Source organism: Alternaria rosae, assembly GCF_020736505.1.
Source record: "Alternaria rosae strain MPI-PUGE-AT-0040 chromosome Unknown BKA58scaffold_2, whole genome shotgun sequence".
Lineage (NCBI taxonomy): Eukaryota > Fungi > Ascomycota > Dothideomycetes > Pleosporales > Pleosporaceae > Alternaria > Alternaria rosae.
In genome coordinates, this window is record NW_025763571.1 from 1071283 (window position 1) to 1086306 (window position 15024).

The 15024-nt window shown below is 52.3% G+C and overlaps 7 protein-coding genes across 7 annotated transcripts; 5 read left to right on the forward strand and 2 right to left on the reverse strand.

Annotated features, from left to right (window-relative positions):
• The first annotated feature begins 94 nt into the window (after positions 1–94).
• BKA58DRAFT_376119 (dolichyl glycosyltransferase) lies at positions 95–2331 on the forward strand. The gene is made up of 7 exons (XM_046169488.1): positions 95–189; positions 251–329; positions 385–578; positions 629–1125; positions 1172–1311; positions 1360–1670; positions 1717–2331. The coding sequence occupies exons 1-7, from the start codon at positions 113–115 to the stop codon at positions 1925–1927; spliced, it is 1509 nt and encodes a 502-aa protein (XP_046028711.1). The 5' UTR covers positions 95–112; the 3' UTR covers positions 1928–2331.
• A 351-nt stretch (positions 2332–2682) lies between these two features.
• Positions 2683–6478, forward strand: BKA58DRAFT_353688 (ATP-utilizing chromatin assembly and remodelling N-terminal-domain-containing protein; the record flags this gene model as incomplete). The annotated part of the gene is made up of 7 exons (XM_046168603.1): positions 2683–3027; positions 3079–3144; positions 3200–3258; positions 3314–3555; positions 3608–3624; positions 3683–4099; positions 4505–6478. The coding sequence occupies exons 1-7, from the start codon at positions 3025–3027 to the stop codon at positions 6476–6478; spliced, it is 2778 nt and encodes a 925-aa protein (XP_046028712.1). The 5' UTR covers positions 2683–3024.
• Positions 6479–7259: 781 nt separating this feature from the next.
• Positions 7260–8722, forward strand: BKA58DRAFT_435602 (SCA7, zinc-binding domain-containing protein; the record flags this gene model as incomplete). Its single annotated transcript, XM_046173354.1, has 4 exons — positions 7260–7284; positions 7343–7501; positions 7572–8183; positions 8238–8722. The coding sequence occupies 4 exons, from the start codon at positions 7260–7262 to the stop codon at positions 8720–8722; spliced, it is 1281 nt and encodes a 426-aa protein (XP_046028713.1).
• A 279-nt stretch (positions 8723–9001) lies between these two features.
• On the reverse strand, positions 9002–10414 carry BKA58DRAFT_84776 (uncharacterized protein). Its single transcript, XM_046176027.1, has one exon. The coding sequence runs from the start codon at positions 10300–10302 to the stop codon at positions 9280–9282; it is 1023 nt and encodes a 340-aa protein (XP_046028714.1). The 5' UTR covers positions 10303–10414; the 3' UTR covers positions 9002–9279.
• Positions 10415–10463: 49 nt separating this feature from the next.
• Positions 10464–12361, forward strand: BKA58DRAFT_84820 (nucleoside transporter-domain-containing protein). The gene is made up of 2 exons (XM_046176030.1): positions 10464–10870; positions 10917–12361. Exons 1-2 carry the CDS (start codon positions 10698–10700, stop codon positions 12091–12093), a joined length of 1350 nt encoding a protein of 449 aa, XP_046028715.1. The 5' UTR covers positions 10464–10697; the 3' UTR covers positions 12094–12361.
• Positions 12232–13872, forward strand: BKA58DRAFT_451830 (uncharacterized protein; the record flags this gene model as incomplete). The annotated part of the gene is made up of 3 exons (XM_046174400.1): positions 12232–12456; positions 12533–12791; positions 13013–13872. The coding sequence occupies 3 exons, from the start codon at positions 12232–12234 to the stop codon at positions 13831–13833; spliced, it is 1305 nt and encodes a 434-aa protein (XP_046028716.1). The 3' UTR covers positions 13834–13872.
• A 39-nt stretch (positions 13873–13911) lies between these two features.
• BKA58DRAFT_308525 (uncharacterized protein) lies at positions 13912–14825 on the reverse strand (the record flags this gene model as incomplete). Its single annotated transcript, XM_046167208.1, has 2 exons — positions 13912–14643; positions 14775–14825. 2 exons carry the CDS (start codon positions 14823–14825, stop codon positions 13912–13914), a joined length of 783 nt encoding a protein of 260 aa, XP_046028717.1.
• Between the last annotated feature and the right edge of the window lie 199 nt (positions 14826–15024).

Genomic DNA, 15024 nt, shown 5'->3' on the forward strand with positions numbered 1-15024 from the left:
GGGTGCTGGAGGACAGGGATCATCCCTAAGCGAGCACGTGACGTCCGACTACGAGCGACTGGTCAATCTGTGCTTTCCGACGATCATGCATCAACCCGCTGTCAACTCTCCCATGGCACAGCTGTCTCCGTCCATTGCGCAGTGCGCCGTCGTGGCCACAGCGCTCAAGGTGCTGCTTTTCCCTGCTTAGTATGTCTTGCTGCACAATTTTGAAGTCTGCGTCCTCGTCATGGCTGACCATCTCCGGCAGTAAGTCGACCGACTTCGAGGTTCATCGTAACTGGCTTGCTCTAACGCATTCCCTACCCATCAAGGAGTGGTATTACGAAGTCAGACAACCATGTCATCAGCGCCACGCAATAGTTTCATTCTAACACGCTCCAGAAAACGTCTGAATGGACCTTGGACTATCCGCCGTTCTTCGCCTACTTTGAATGGCTAATGTCTCAAGCTGCACCCTATGTTGATCCCGGTCTGCTCAATGTAAAAGATCTTGGTTACAACAGCTGGCAGACCGTATACTTCCAGCGTACTACAGTCATTGTTACCGAGCTCGTCTTAGTCTACGCGTTGCACCTGTACTTACACACCACCCTACTTGATCTGTCCGTTACTAAATGCTCGCCAGCTATGTGAAGACGTCGAAGTCCAAAGTCACTGCTCATGCTGCTGCACTCTCTGTCCTACTGTCACCAGGACTGCTGATAATCGACCATGTCCATTTCCAGTATAATGGTTTCCTCTACGGCCTCTTGGTCCTCTCTATGGTCTTGGCTCGCAACAACTCGACCCTCCTATTGTCTGGTCTGCTCTTTGCAGCGCTTTTGTGTCTCAAGCACATCTACCTGTACCTCGCGCCTGCGTACTTTGTCTATCTTCTGCGCGCTTACTGCTTGGGGCAGCGGTCGTCGTTCCCCCTTTTCACTATACGATTCTTCAATTGCATCAAATTGGGCGTGGGTATCGTCTCTGTCTTCGCTGCCGCTTTTGGCCCCTTCGCGATGTGGGGACAGATAGGGCAAGTGTTTAGTCGCCTGTTCCCATTCTCGCGAGGTCTGTGTCATGCCTACTGGGCGCCGAACGTCTGGGCGATATACTCGTTCTCTGACCGAGTCCTAATTCACCGTATGCAGCTTCCCACTACCACGTTGTATCAAGCTAACACTGCCAGTGGCCCCGCGCCTTGGGCTGCACTTTGACCAAGAGGCAGTCAATAGCGTCACTCGAGGGCTTGTGGGAGACACGTCTTTCGCAGTACTTCCGGACATAGACCCATTGATATGCTTCCTTCTTACTCTTGGAACACAAATAGTACGTGTATCTATACCCTGGGTGATCGGTTGAACTAACGTCATCCAGCCCGTCCTCCTGCGCCTCTTGTACAAACCTACTTGGGAGGCCTTCATTGGTGCTGTAACGCTTTGTGGCTACGCGTCTTTCTTGTTCGGCTGGCATGTCCACGAGAAGGCAATCTTGCTCGTGATAATCCCATTTAGCTTGATAGCGCTCCAGGATCGTCGATATTTCGGCGCTTTCCGACCCTTGGCTGTCGCTGGTCATGTATCCCTCTTTCCTCTCCTCTACACGGCAGCCGAGTTCCCTGTGAAGACAGTCTATACTATCTTCTGGCTCGTACTCTTCCTTATCGCCTTCGATAGGCTAGCTCCTGCGTAGGTAACCTGTCCTTTCTTTCAGGTCTCCGCTAACATACAATAGTTCACCCAAGCCTAGGATCTTTTTACTTGATCGCTTCTCCCTGCTTTACATCGCCCTTTCGATACCTTTGATTGCATATTGCTCACTGGTTCACGGCCTGGTGTTTGGTTCTCGGTATGAATTCCTGCCGCTCATGTTCACAAGTTCGTATTCAGCCGTCGGAGTGGTGGGCAGCTGGGTCGGCTTTTTGGTAGTTTACTTTGATTTGTAGATGCATAAGTATCCAATAAGTCTAGAAGATAGCTCTTGCTAGTTCCATGACTTGGGAAGTAAGCTCCTCTGGATGTGGCAAATTTGTCGTCTGAATATCTTCTTGATCAGCACTTGTCGAAAGTGCAATCGCATGCGGCCCAGTGGTGGCCTTCAAAAGGAACGAGCTCTGTCTGTTGGGTCACTTTGGAGAGTCTCGCGGATGCTTGGGATACTCTAAGGGTATGGCACGCTTGCTACCAGTGCTGCAAATGGGAACCATGATAACGGCAGTGCGAGCATGGTAGTGAACAAGCACTCCTGGGTAAACTTGATACTGTGAAGATATCCAGGATGATGTTTGATACAACATACAATATTATGCCTTCTAACGTGCGGCTAAATGTTGGGGTAGGGTTGTTCAAGTTGGTGTGTCTGAGCAAGTGGGTCAGGCTGCCCCCAAGGGTTTGCTCGGGGTGGCTCGAGGCATGAGCTTTTCATGACCGATTATCACAGAACTTGATAATGCACAGGGTTTGCAGCAAGTGAATAAACTGATGCATGCATATCGCAGCATGATAGAGCTCATTGCTACGATTCGAAAGAGTCCAAATATGTTGATATTTTGATGGTAGTGGGGTGTGTAGCTTTGATGCGTGGGTGGTAGGGTGCGAAGGCAGTCCTTGCCAAATCAAGTATGGTAACTAGTGCCAAGGGACTACGGGCCTCTTCCACTACCCTCCGCTCGCTTTTCTCCCCCATTGACTACTCTTCGACTAATCCTCTCCACCCTACCTCACAACTTCCCGACTACCACGCTCTTACCATCCACGAACCCACCAACACGTCGCCTGGACGCGCTCTCGGAACTGATCGACGCGTCTCGGAACGCTACTCGGACCACCGAAGACTGCGACGACGATTTCGAAACACCTTTCCTGGCGCGTAGAGACAGACAATTGATCAACTGCCTACAGAGGGGCCATTGCCCCCACCTCTTACCGCGAATTACCTCGAGCAGAGGTAATCGGCGCGCTTCGATTGTCGCGACACTTCCGAAGTTTGCGACGCGGTACCGTGGACGTCGAACGGGCTACATGAGCTAGGGATCAAACCACCATGGTATAGTTTGGGTCGCGTTCTGTACAGGAGCGTGTGCTGATTGTTTTCCAGGTTCTCTACAAGCGTAAACCCGTCAAGTTCGAACCCCTGCCGAAGAACCTCGACGACAGCACTGAGGTACGCTACATACTCTGTTGGACCATAGAACTTATATGCTAAAGTCGCTGGATAGGTGTGGCATATCGAACAGACTGGAGAGGTCTTCACAGACTATGAGCGGTTCCTTGAGAGGTAGGAAAATATATGGAATGACGTCAGGTAGGTACATGTCGCTAATGAGATGTAGATACGACTTCTATCAACAGCGGAGCTTCACTTGCCAGGCGACTGGTCATTCAGGCTATACCTATTTCGAGGCCCAGGAGAGCGAGGTAGGCTCCACGTCAATACTCGTCAAGGCCGATGAAGAGGTAACATCCGTGCAGACGGAAGCTTCCAAAGAGATCAACAGCATCTTCCCGGATGGCTTAAGGTCTCCTGTCCTTCACTATGTCCAGTTTCAAGACCACCATCGGATGGATGACCTAGGTGAGTCAGTCTTGCTTGCTTAGCCCAGGAGTGCTGCTGACATACTACACAGTGAATGATGTCTACGATGTATGTCCACGAAGCGAAACCAAAACCTACAAGGAAACCCACGCTGACCTATTTGCAGCACTTCAAGGAGCACTTCATGTTGAATGATCGGGTTTCCGTTGAAGGCGACCACTCGCGCCGCTTCGGCAAGATTACTGAGATCACGGACAGCAGCCGACTACACAGCATGTTCAGTGGTCAGTCCATGGACGATAACATTCGGACTTACACCTACGTCATCACTATGGAAGACAGCGGTGAAACCGTCACCAAATACAAAGCCTCAGAACTCCAGCGCGATCGAAAGACCTATTCCAAGCTCATACTGAAAGCTTTCCTTCGCAATGCCCTTAAGCGTGAGTCATGGATTGGTGCGCCATGGATGGTCAAAGACAGCTTGGCAAAGCGATACGACATACCCACTAAGCTTCCTGACAAGAAGACCCGGGAGGCTATTTTAGCTGCTAAGAGGGCTACCACTGGCGTACCGAACGGTGTGACCGAACCTGTTCAACAACAATACCCACAGCAGATGCCCAACGGTCATGGTCCTCATGTCAATGGCCATAGACTGCCTTTACCACCTGGACAAGCGCAGCCTACCTTTGTTAATTTCTCCGCAAGCGGCCCTCCGCCCTACGCACAACAAGGTGTGATGCCTCCATGGGCAGCTGGAAACCCTCATCGGCCAGCGTATTTTGTCAACGGCCCACCGATTAATTACTCTGGACCTCCGCAGATAGTGACTGGTCCACCACCCAATATCCTGGCTCAGGTGCCGCCTCACCTTGCTGCGCAGTTAATGCAGATGCATACGCCTGGTCATGGCCCGCCCATCAATTTCCCATTCCAAACCAGCTTCAACCATCAACAAGGTCCCCGGCCAACAAACCTTCCACAGCCTCAACAAGCACCTCCACCGCCCCGTACTATTGAGTATGTCAAATACCCATGCGAGGACCTAGAGATCAAGCAACCTCGTCTACAGGTCAACCGACCACCATTGAAGTTCTTCTCCGACGACGTTCCCGAAGGAGTCGAGCCGCCGGCTGACGATAAAAAGACCGGCATCTTGATGAAGAGTATTGGCCCGTTACTCTGTATCTGGGAGACTCTCAACGTTCACGATACCATCTACATGCTAGACTCTTTCACCTTCGATGACTTTGTCGACGCTATGCGGTTCTCACATGAGACAGTCGAGTGTGAGTTGTTTGTAGAGATGCACTGTGCAATCCTGAAGCAGATTATCAATGATTCGGGGAAGATCCAGACGTCCCTACCTAACATGGCCGACAGCGAGGATTCATCAGACGAAGATTCGAGCGAGGAGTCAACGCCCACGCCCGAGCCCGAGCCGCCTGTTCGAACTACTCGTAGTAGTTTGAGGAAGTCGGGTGCAGCCCAACTTGTTGCAAAACCACGTACACCTACGCCTGAGCCTCCGAAGGAACTCCATAAGGCCGAGGAATTCGATAACGAATTCGACTGGGTCGAGCAGTGCAAGACTCGCAACTTTGCGGACGGTGGATGGCAGGCAGTCATTGTCGCACTCCTCTATCGCCTTTCCTTTGATCCCGCGCGGAAGGAAGCCTGTGACGAAATCCTTACTGAGCTTGTCCCTCCTGATGAAGAACCTACCATCACCACCATTGCCACCAACTACGCGAAGCTCGATGTTAACCTCCGCATCTCTGCGCTCGAGATGATTCTGAATCTCACTATTGTCACTGAGAATTTCCGCGATCAGCTGGTCGCTGCCGCCCAGGAAATGACTCGCTTGCGCAAGGAAAAGATTGAGTACCAGCGCAAACGCAAAGAGCTGGCTGATGAACTTTTCAAGCTGGATTTGGAGCGTAAGATCCACCTTCCTGCCAACACGCCGGCGTCGCCTACGGATGCCAAGATGAACGAGGATGTGGATACATCCATGACGAGCATTAACGATGGATCCAAGGAACCTGCCGAAGCCGAAGCAAACGGTGGCAACGATGCACCTACTTCCAAGGGCAGAACCCGTCCGGCGAACAAGAACAAGCGCAAGGCGGCTGCTGAAGAAGCTCGGAAGGAGAAGGCGAAGAAGGCCAAGGCAGATGCTGAGAAGACCAAGAAGCAGAAGGAATGGGAGAAACTGCTACAGGCGATTGAGAAGAAGAAGGACGAGCTCAAGGAGTGCGAGGACAACATCAGCGAGCTTGACGATGATCTGCGCGAAACTCTTGTGCATCGTAGCAAGATCCTTGGCAAGGATCGATTCTTGAACAAGTACTACTGGTTCGAGCACAATGGTATGCCGTTCGGCGGTGTTCCTAATAGCTCTACCGCCGAGTATGGGTACGCCAACGGGCGAATTTGGGTACAGGGACCGAGCGAGTATGAACTTGGTCCAAACTTGGAGGAGCCTGCCCTCTCTCAAGATATGCAGCGCTTTGGCTACACTATCCCGCAGCGTAAAGAACGAGAAGAAGGCCCGACGCACCTGTCCAACTCGAATCAGTGGGCGTTTTACGACGACCCGGAGGACATTGACAAGCTACTTGCGTGGCTCGATGAGCGCGGCCATCGAGAACGTGTTCTGCGTAAGGAGCTACAAGCGTTCCGTGACCGTATCGCCGAATACATGCTTAAGATGCGAAAGCATCTGGAGGACTCCAACAAGCCCCAGGAAGAGGACGATGATGACAACAAGACAAGAGTGTCGACGCGAAACAAGACCCATGTCGACAAGGACACCCCCAAGGATCGCTGCTTGCTCTGGACCAACAGCATCATGCGTGAGGAGTTCGGCCACAACCACATCGAAGAGTACGAACCGCCAAAGAAGGGTAAGGCGAAGCCTGTCAAGGCATTCAAGGCCAAGGGCCGAGGCCGTTAATGCGGTCTCTTGGTGCCATAAGCCCACGCAAGAGGCGAAGCAAAGTGAAAACGACCACAGGCTTGCTCTAAACCAAGGCCACAAGATATATATCAGCTTACTGGGCAGCAATGCACCCGAGGGTGACGAGCTCCGCAGAGCTATTGAGGACCTTAGCAACACAGCAGTACATTTACGAATGACGACACAGCATACTTTGGCGATCTACGGCGTTTTGATACCATGAGCCTTGGTGCTCAAAGTACATGTTGAGCATTTTAGGGAGTTCGGAATGATGCAGAGCTGACTGCCGTTGCGATGGTCAGTCTTGCCAGCAGACTTGATTCATGGTTTTACCGGATATTTATCTTTGGCTGGTTCTTCGGTAGTGTGCTCAGTCGACGTTCTGTCGATCTTGACGTGCATGGCGTTTAGCATTTGTCATGAGCGTACGTTGTTAGTATAGCTAGAAATACCAAAAAGAGATTGAATTAAATTCCGTATGTCATGTGAAGTATCTGTTTCGCGCTGTATTCCACGTTCGGCATCAATCCTTGAATTACGTAGGTATTCATGTTCGATTGGTAGCACCTGACTGGCTGGCCATTTCCGGTTAGTACGCGATGCGCGGCTGCTTGACGCGACCGGAGGCCGCCATCAGCAGCGCATGCAACCAGACCTGTTGCTTTCCATCAACAAGAGACACTTTGACATCGGATACGTCTCCACTACACTTGGGAAGATCTCTCGGAGCGATTAGAGGTCCACCGAAGCACTCCGCAGCCGTCGTGGAGCCGCCAACATGGCTACGAATGGCGCACGAAAGGGTGAGCTCAACTCCGCACCCCTCCCCGGCGCCGCTACGATGGAACTAATGTACCGCAGCACCTTCAGCCACAGAATCTGGAGGCAACTCTAGCCTACTGGACACAAGCGCAGTAAAAGACATAGTCAAATCGGAGAAAGCCAGGATCAAATTGAAGATCAAGAAGCCGGTCCCGAAGCCGTCGATATCTGGGAACTGGAAGGAAAGCGACGCGACCAGTACGTCACCCACAACGCGCTGTATCTGTACATGCACGTGAGTCTTCAGAGCGGTCTAACACATTACTAGACGTCGAGAACAAAGCCCCCGCTCCATCGACCACCTCGCCTGTAATTAATCCTCTGGACGAGAAAACGATTGCTGGCTTCCCCAGCGGCCGACCCCTAGACGATAAGGTGGATACAGTACAATGTAAACACTGTCGCCGACCTGTACTTCGCGCATCTTCTGCGGCACATATTCGTGAATGCTTGAACAAGAAGCAGGAGAAGCTAAAGAAGAAGAAGGAGGCCAAGGAAGCCAAAGACGCAGCCCTGCGGAAAGAGAAGGGGGAAGATGACGAGGGCGGCAAATCGCGCAAGTCAGCCATTAAGGGTGCCTCGATAGACGGCGATGGCGCAAAGAAGGGCAAAAAGCGGAAACTTGATGGAGACGCGGAGAAGGCGCCGAACGCCAAGAAGAAGAAGAAGGATGAACCCAAGCAGAAGGGAGCAAAGCCCAAAGGCCCTGTCGATGTTGAGAGGCAGTGCGGTGTCTCCCTACCAAACGGCGGATACTGTGCAAGAAGTCTAACTTGCAAGAGCCATAGCATGGGTCTGAAGAGGGCTGTTCCAGGACGAAGTCTACCGTATGACATGTTGCTGGCGCAATATCAGAAGAAGAACCAGGCCAAGATTCAACGTCTGTATCCTACAATCACCCAGCTAGAAACATTTTGTACTAACATATTCTCAGGGTCCCTCATTGATGCCAACGCGCCCCTTCCTGAAGATCTCGAGCCCTCAGGCGCTGTTGATTCCGACGAAGAGAAAGACTCTATCATGGCTGCCCTCTCTCGACATCGGCCACGGCCCATGGCAACATACACGCATACCTCACAACGCTCGAAATACCAATACATCCGCATGAAAGGCATGATCCGCTCAGCACTTGGGGCACCCCCAGGCGGAGGCGGGTCCATGTTCTCGGGTGGTGATAATATGAGTACTGGACGGGGGATGGCACTCGGTATGATGGGCGCGCCATTGAGTGCAACCAATGAGCACTTTCCGCAGAGCGCTGGATTCGGCGCACCTCTGAGCGCTGGTCTGGATGGCGGAGCAGGGAGCAGGAGGCCAAGTGCTATCGGTACAGGCGGACCTCGACAGATACTCCCTGGACAACTACCCGGACCTGGCCAACAGCGGAAGGGTAGTATGGCGAGTGTTAGCGCTACCTAGAAGGATGCTGATCTTCCCGATAAGGCTGTGTTGGAGGGGCCATCCCATGCCACGGGTAAAGACGATGACGAGGAAAAGGTTACGAATACGAACGTTGACATTCCCTGGGAGGCTATGTTAGATAAAGCAGGCAAGGAGAACGCGGAACACGGCCAGTGTACCCCGTCAACCGCTGCTCTTTGATGAGGAATCTGGTGTGAGAGTCGAAGCGTACAAAGATGTAGTCGCGTTCACGTATGGGACATGACTTGCACATGATGGTTCTACATGGGGTAGAAAGGCTTGGGCGGGGCCATGCTACGTACCCCTGGGCTTGGGTTATGTATTATTTGGGGTCGGGAGTTTGACATGATACCCTCTTTGATTTTATGATTACCGGGAGTAATGGACGTACTTCATCACTTGAAATCAATGGCATCCCTTTGATCTCTTGTAGAGGCTTGATCTCTCTAGTCTAGTACTGACGAGACACTGAGACTGTATCGAGAGATAGATGATTCGAAGATGACATGGCTGATGGGCGGCGAAAACAGACAGTGTCTTTGTAGACTACTGTGTTATGACTCCCCTTGCATACCCCAATATCCCACTCTCTGTGCTTTAGGTACCGTCATCTTGAAATGCAGATCGTCCTCATCCTCGCCGCTTCCCAATGCATTGTCGTCGTCTCCAATGTTGTACTCTTCATCGTCACTTCCATGGCGGTATTTGGACTGGTACAGATTCCGATCGAACTCGTCGTCGTCACTCATCTCGTCCTCAGGATAGTCGTTGGCGTAGTAATCCTCTGCGTTCTCGTCTTCGTCATCCGTGTCGAACTCTCGGTCGCTGTTCTCGTCGTTATCCCACCAGTCTGCGTCCTCTTCGCTGATGACTAGAAGACCGACTGTGCCTGTCGGGGCGGGGGCGTCTGGTAGAACGGGTTCCCGGACGTAATGGTCGTATACGTATTCGCTGTCAATATCCATGGCGTCGCCATCAGCCATTGTGCCATCTTGGGCTGCGAGGGCTGCCGCCTTATCCGGGTGCCGTTCTGCAAAGCGTTTCGCTGGCGCTTTGGGCTTGTGTTTCGAAGGCGAGGGGAGGGGTATTTCGAGATTGTCTACCTTCTCCACCTCTTTTGACAGGGCTTCCAGGTTGCGTACATCGTTTTCTGAGGGCTCGGTGACAGGTGGTTTCCGGTGTATCGAGGGTTTGGCTGAGTGGTGTAGTGCGCTGCCGGCACCTGGCCGCTTTCGTGGTCGCGGTGTAGAGTCTGGTGTAGGTTCTGGTATTGGCGCTTGCACTTGTCCGCCCGCTGGGATGTTCTCTTTGGTGATCTCTTGTTCCTCTACGAAATGCCGTTTAGCGCCAATCCTGGACACGGGATCGAGGCGAAAGCGTCGCGCGAGAGTCGGCGTTGGTGGTGCTGATACCTGTTGGACATCGTCGCCCGGCTTGGTGAGACGCTTGTATGCAAAGTCGCTGCTTCTTTGTCGCTTGATATCCTTTCCGCCGTGTTCGATCCTGAGGGAGTCGACAGGCGCATCGGTGCGCTTTCGCTTGATGGAGATTGTATTGGGTGGGAGTTGGTGTGACATATTTGTGGCAACGAGTGAAGACGTAGTTCTAGCCAGTGACCTCTGGTCTCCTTGACGCTCGCAGCTAAGTATTTGGTGGTGAGTCGGTCCAGCGAATCGGAGGGGCAGCGCGGGGAGGTGTGACATCAAAGCAATCCAGATGCCGCGCAGGCAGAGCCCCAGTCCACTAGCGTGATCTACACCCGCGTGTCACCCGTCGACTCTCGAGCTCACCCACGCGATATGATCATGAGTCTTACTAGCACCGCCACGGCTTGAACATGTCCGCCCGTGTCCACTCATACAGTGCTCGCCTCCCTTTTGAAGACGTCTCTTCCTCGTAGACGTGTATCGGCATCTTCGCAACTCCGCAGTACATCCCCGAGAGCACCTCAAACGCGACGACACGTCCCACCATGGATCGCATCCGGCAGATGTTCGATCGCGAGAACTCTTCGGCATCGTATGAGCCACTAGAAGGAGGATCTGAGCGGCCAGATGGCGAGCATATCGAGCGCGAGGATCAGGCATTCTCATGGACGGACTATGCTGTCTTCACCCTCTTGGGTGTCTCCATGCTATGGGCTTGGTGGGTACCTCAGACATCACTGCAGACATGATACTGACTGTACTAGGAACATGTTCTTAGCAGCAGCTCCGTACTTCCAGCGACGCTTCGAGTCCAATGATAACCTCCTCCGCAACTTCCAGTCCTCCATTCTATGCGTCTCCACCGTAGGCAACCTTGGCTCCATGATCGTCTTGACCAAGCTCCAGGCTCGTGCCAACTACCCCAAACGCATCGTCGCATCGCTCGCCTTGAACGCTGTCGTCTTCACCCTTCTCGCCATATCCACAAAGTTCTTCCTGGACATATCCGTCGGTGTCTACTTCGCCTTCCTCATGGTCATGGTGTTGAGCGCCAGCCTTGCGACAGGCCTGTGCCAGAACGGCGTCTTTGCGTATGTATCGGGCTTTGGAAGAGAGGAATATACCCAAGGGATCATGTCTGGCCAAGGCATTGCCGGTGTCTTGCCTTCCATCACCCAGATCATATCGGTTCTGTCTGTACCTAAAAAACAGCATACCGACGGAGCACCGCAAGAGTCAAGCACATCTGCCTTCATCTACTTCTTGACAGCCACGGCCGTCTCCGCGGCAACATTGGTAGCCTTCTTCTACCTCCTCTCCAGGGCTAGCTCTAAGCAGCGTATGTCGCAAGCATCGTACGACCAGGGGCCCGAATACGATTCAACCCACAACGAGCGCAAGAGTGTACCACTGACGAGGATGCTCAAGAAGCTCTTCTGGCTCGCCGGCGCCGTCTTCATCACCTTTGCAATTACTATGTTCTTCCCCGTCTTCACGCCACAAGTACTAAGTGTACGCGATCCATCAACGGCTCCTCGCCTTTTCCAACCAGCAACTTTCATCCCTCTAGGCTTCTTTTTCTGGAACCTTGGTGACCTCATGGGTCGAGTAGGACCCGCTCTGCCTGCCCTTCGTCTTACGCATCGTCCACGCCTCTTGTTCTTTCTGTCTATCGCGCGTGTACTCTTCATACCCTTGTACTTCCTCTGCAACATCGGTGGGAAAGGCGCTGCCGTCAACTCCGATTTCTTCTATCTCTTCATTGTACAGCTACTCTTCGGCATAACAAATGGCTACTTGGGTAGCAGCTGCATGATGGGTTTCGCTGAGTGGGTTGAACCGGAAGAGCTTGAGGCAGCAGGAAGCTTCATGTCGCTATCTTTGGTTGGCGGCCTTACAACGGGAAGCTTCCTCAGTTTCTTTGCTGCACAGTCCTCGTAATTTGGGGTGCTTCTGGTAGCACGGCTCCTCTACGTGGCTAGCATCAGCGGTCTCGTTAGTAACCAGAGATGTGTATAAAAGCGTCCATGAGCAATACAGAATGTCTATATTCATCTCCGCCATTTCTCACGAAAGATAATGGCCACAGATATTATCTACATAGTTCTCAGATTCCAGCTCCACTTCCGTACTGCTCAGCAGATAAGGACCGGTGGGAAACGTAGGAGACCCTCATTCAGCTGGGCGGAGAAGATCCGGCATAACCAGGATTTCACCCGGCCTGAAGACCATGACAACACATACGACGAAGTGGAAGTGGAAGCGGAAGCTGCCGACGGTGGACGGTGGACGGTGGAAAACGATGTTAGTCCATAGCAGGTCTTGCGAGGAAGACGTTTGAATCTCTGATCATAGCCCCATCGGGGACGTCGCTCAGCAGCACCTGGTCGATGAAGTCAAGAAGCATATAGGCGAGTTCAAGCAAGCCGGTATCAAGGTGACAGAAGATCCAGAGTCTCTTTGGGATGTTTCGGAACTAAATGATCACATGGTGGAACGCACTTTCTACGTTGCTCATCAGCCGATGACGCTTGATGATGGGACTGCGAGTGTCATGACTAGGTATTGGTGGGAGGTTGTAGCTGTTAGTTTTGGGGAACCAAGATATGTCAGGGACACACCTAGACCAAATGTAGGTGGTAGCGGGTAGTAGCAAATGTTGAGGCATGCTTTCAAGCAACCATACTAGTTTGTTAGCAAATTAGGTCATTCTACACAAAGCTTGTCCATCTCGAAGCCTAAGTCATATTAGAAGTACATTCATCTCCTGTTCCAAGTCTTCTTTCAAGAAGTTGCACAATACCCGAAATACCAGTCAACTCCATCTACCTGGTTGTCCATTCCCACTCACTTTCCAAAGACAGACCCACATTCCGCGTCGCCTCCGTCGAACTGCCCAGGCTCCCTTCTCAGTGGACCGGCCACGATCGCATCAAACATGCATACACTAACATTCTCGTCACCCCTTCCGGTACCCCGCTCGCAGAAAAATGGAAAATCGAAGTAGAGTACCCCCGAAATTCCGAGCAATATCTTGAGATTGTCGCGTGGTTCAACGATTTAGAAGCAGCGGACAAGAAGCTGGCTGACTGCGTGTTGCAAGACTGTAAGTCTAATGCAGACACGGGCGAAGAGGGAAACATGGGGAAGAAGAAGACAAGAGTGGCCTGGACAGATTCCTTGGACGGCAACACAACGGCCTTCTACTGCATGAATTCAAACCAGGAGAACCCCGACGGATCATTCTCGCAAGCCATGCGATCTCACTGGTGGGAAACCATACGCGTCAATTTCGAACAACAAGACATATACAGCGCAAAATGGAACGAGAAAGACCGGTCATCCTACTTGGAGACTTCGGAAAGGATCAACTCCCTTCTGACTTTGAAAAGAGTTCAGGGACTGAGCGAGCAGGAGGTGGAGGAGTTGGACGGGCTGCAGAAGGAATTGGGTTGGGTGGGTATCAAGAGGGTTAAGTCGAATGATTGGACCGGCGGGTATGTCAAGAGGAGCGAGATGGACAGCGATGGGGTTGAGGAGTATCTCGAGAACGAGAACGTGCAATACTGTAGTGAGAATGAAGAAGATATAAGAGTGAGAAAGATGGAACCAGGCTACGGGAGTCTGGACGTGAAGGATCGTGAGGTCATGGGGGACAACGTATATGGCGACAAGTTGTAGTCGCACGAACGCTGCGAGGATCCGTCCGTTTTTGTTGCATTTCAGTCTTTTTGGATTATTGGTACATAGGCATGCTCTTTACAAAGCACCCAGTTCCTTCAACTTGCTAATCATGCCATCCACATCCTCAACCTTGACACCACCCTTCCGTGGTGGTGGCTCGGTGACCTTTACTGTTTTCAATCTGATCTCCGTGTCCAGTCCATAGTCGCTCAGACTCTTCTTGTCCAGCTTCTTCTTCTTCGCCTTCATGATGTTGGGTAAACTAGCGTATCGGGGTTCGTTGAGGCGCAGATCCGTGGTGATGACCATGGGAAGTTTGGCTTTGATTGTTTGCACGCCTCCGTCGACTTCTTGTACGACTTCGACGGTTTGATCGTTGATTGTGACTTTGGAGGCTTGAGTTGCTTGTGGCCAGTTGAGGAGGCCTGCGAGCATTTGTCCTGTCTGACCGGCGTCGTCGTCGATGGCTTGCTTGCCTAGGATTACAAGATTGCTCTTTTGCTCGTCTACTACTTTCCGTAGAAGCTTCGCGACGCCCAGTGGCTCCAGGGCGTCCTTCTCTTCTACAACTACGTGTATGCCTCGGTCTGCGCCCATGGCCATGGCTGTGCGGAGGATGTCTTGGGACTTGGGGACGCCGGCGGAGAAGGCGACGATCTCTTCTACGTTGGGGGCATTTGCATGGTGGGCCTTCTTTTCGCGCATGCGGACTGCTTCTTCGATGGAGAGTTCGTCGAAGGGATTCATCGAATGCTTGACGTTTGCGGTTTCCACGGCGGTTTGGGCGCGGTTTACGCGGGGTTTGACCTGATCGTGGTGTCAGTGACATTCGCTGTGGAGACAGCCGTCTTGAGTGCTCTCATCCTCGAAGCCACTCTTTCAAGCATCCAAGTCGGACATGCATGCGCCATGTCTATGAATTAGTGTAATGAACATACGGCATAGTCAATGACCCGCTTGACGGGCACTAATATCCTCAATCCTGACATTCTGTGTATGTTTCCTCCTCAGCGCCTGGCAGCGTAATGTTTCGGGGGTATCACCGGTAATGATGTAGAAGAACCAGGGTGGGGGATAGCATCGGAGCTGCTTCTTGCGTTCGCGCTGCTTAGCCGAGGCTTTTTCCGATGTCCGCGGCGGCCTTGGCGGGGCGATATCGTCAGACCAGGAAGCGTCACTCCTGCAGAA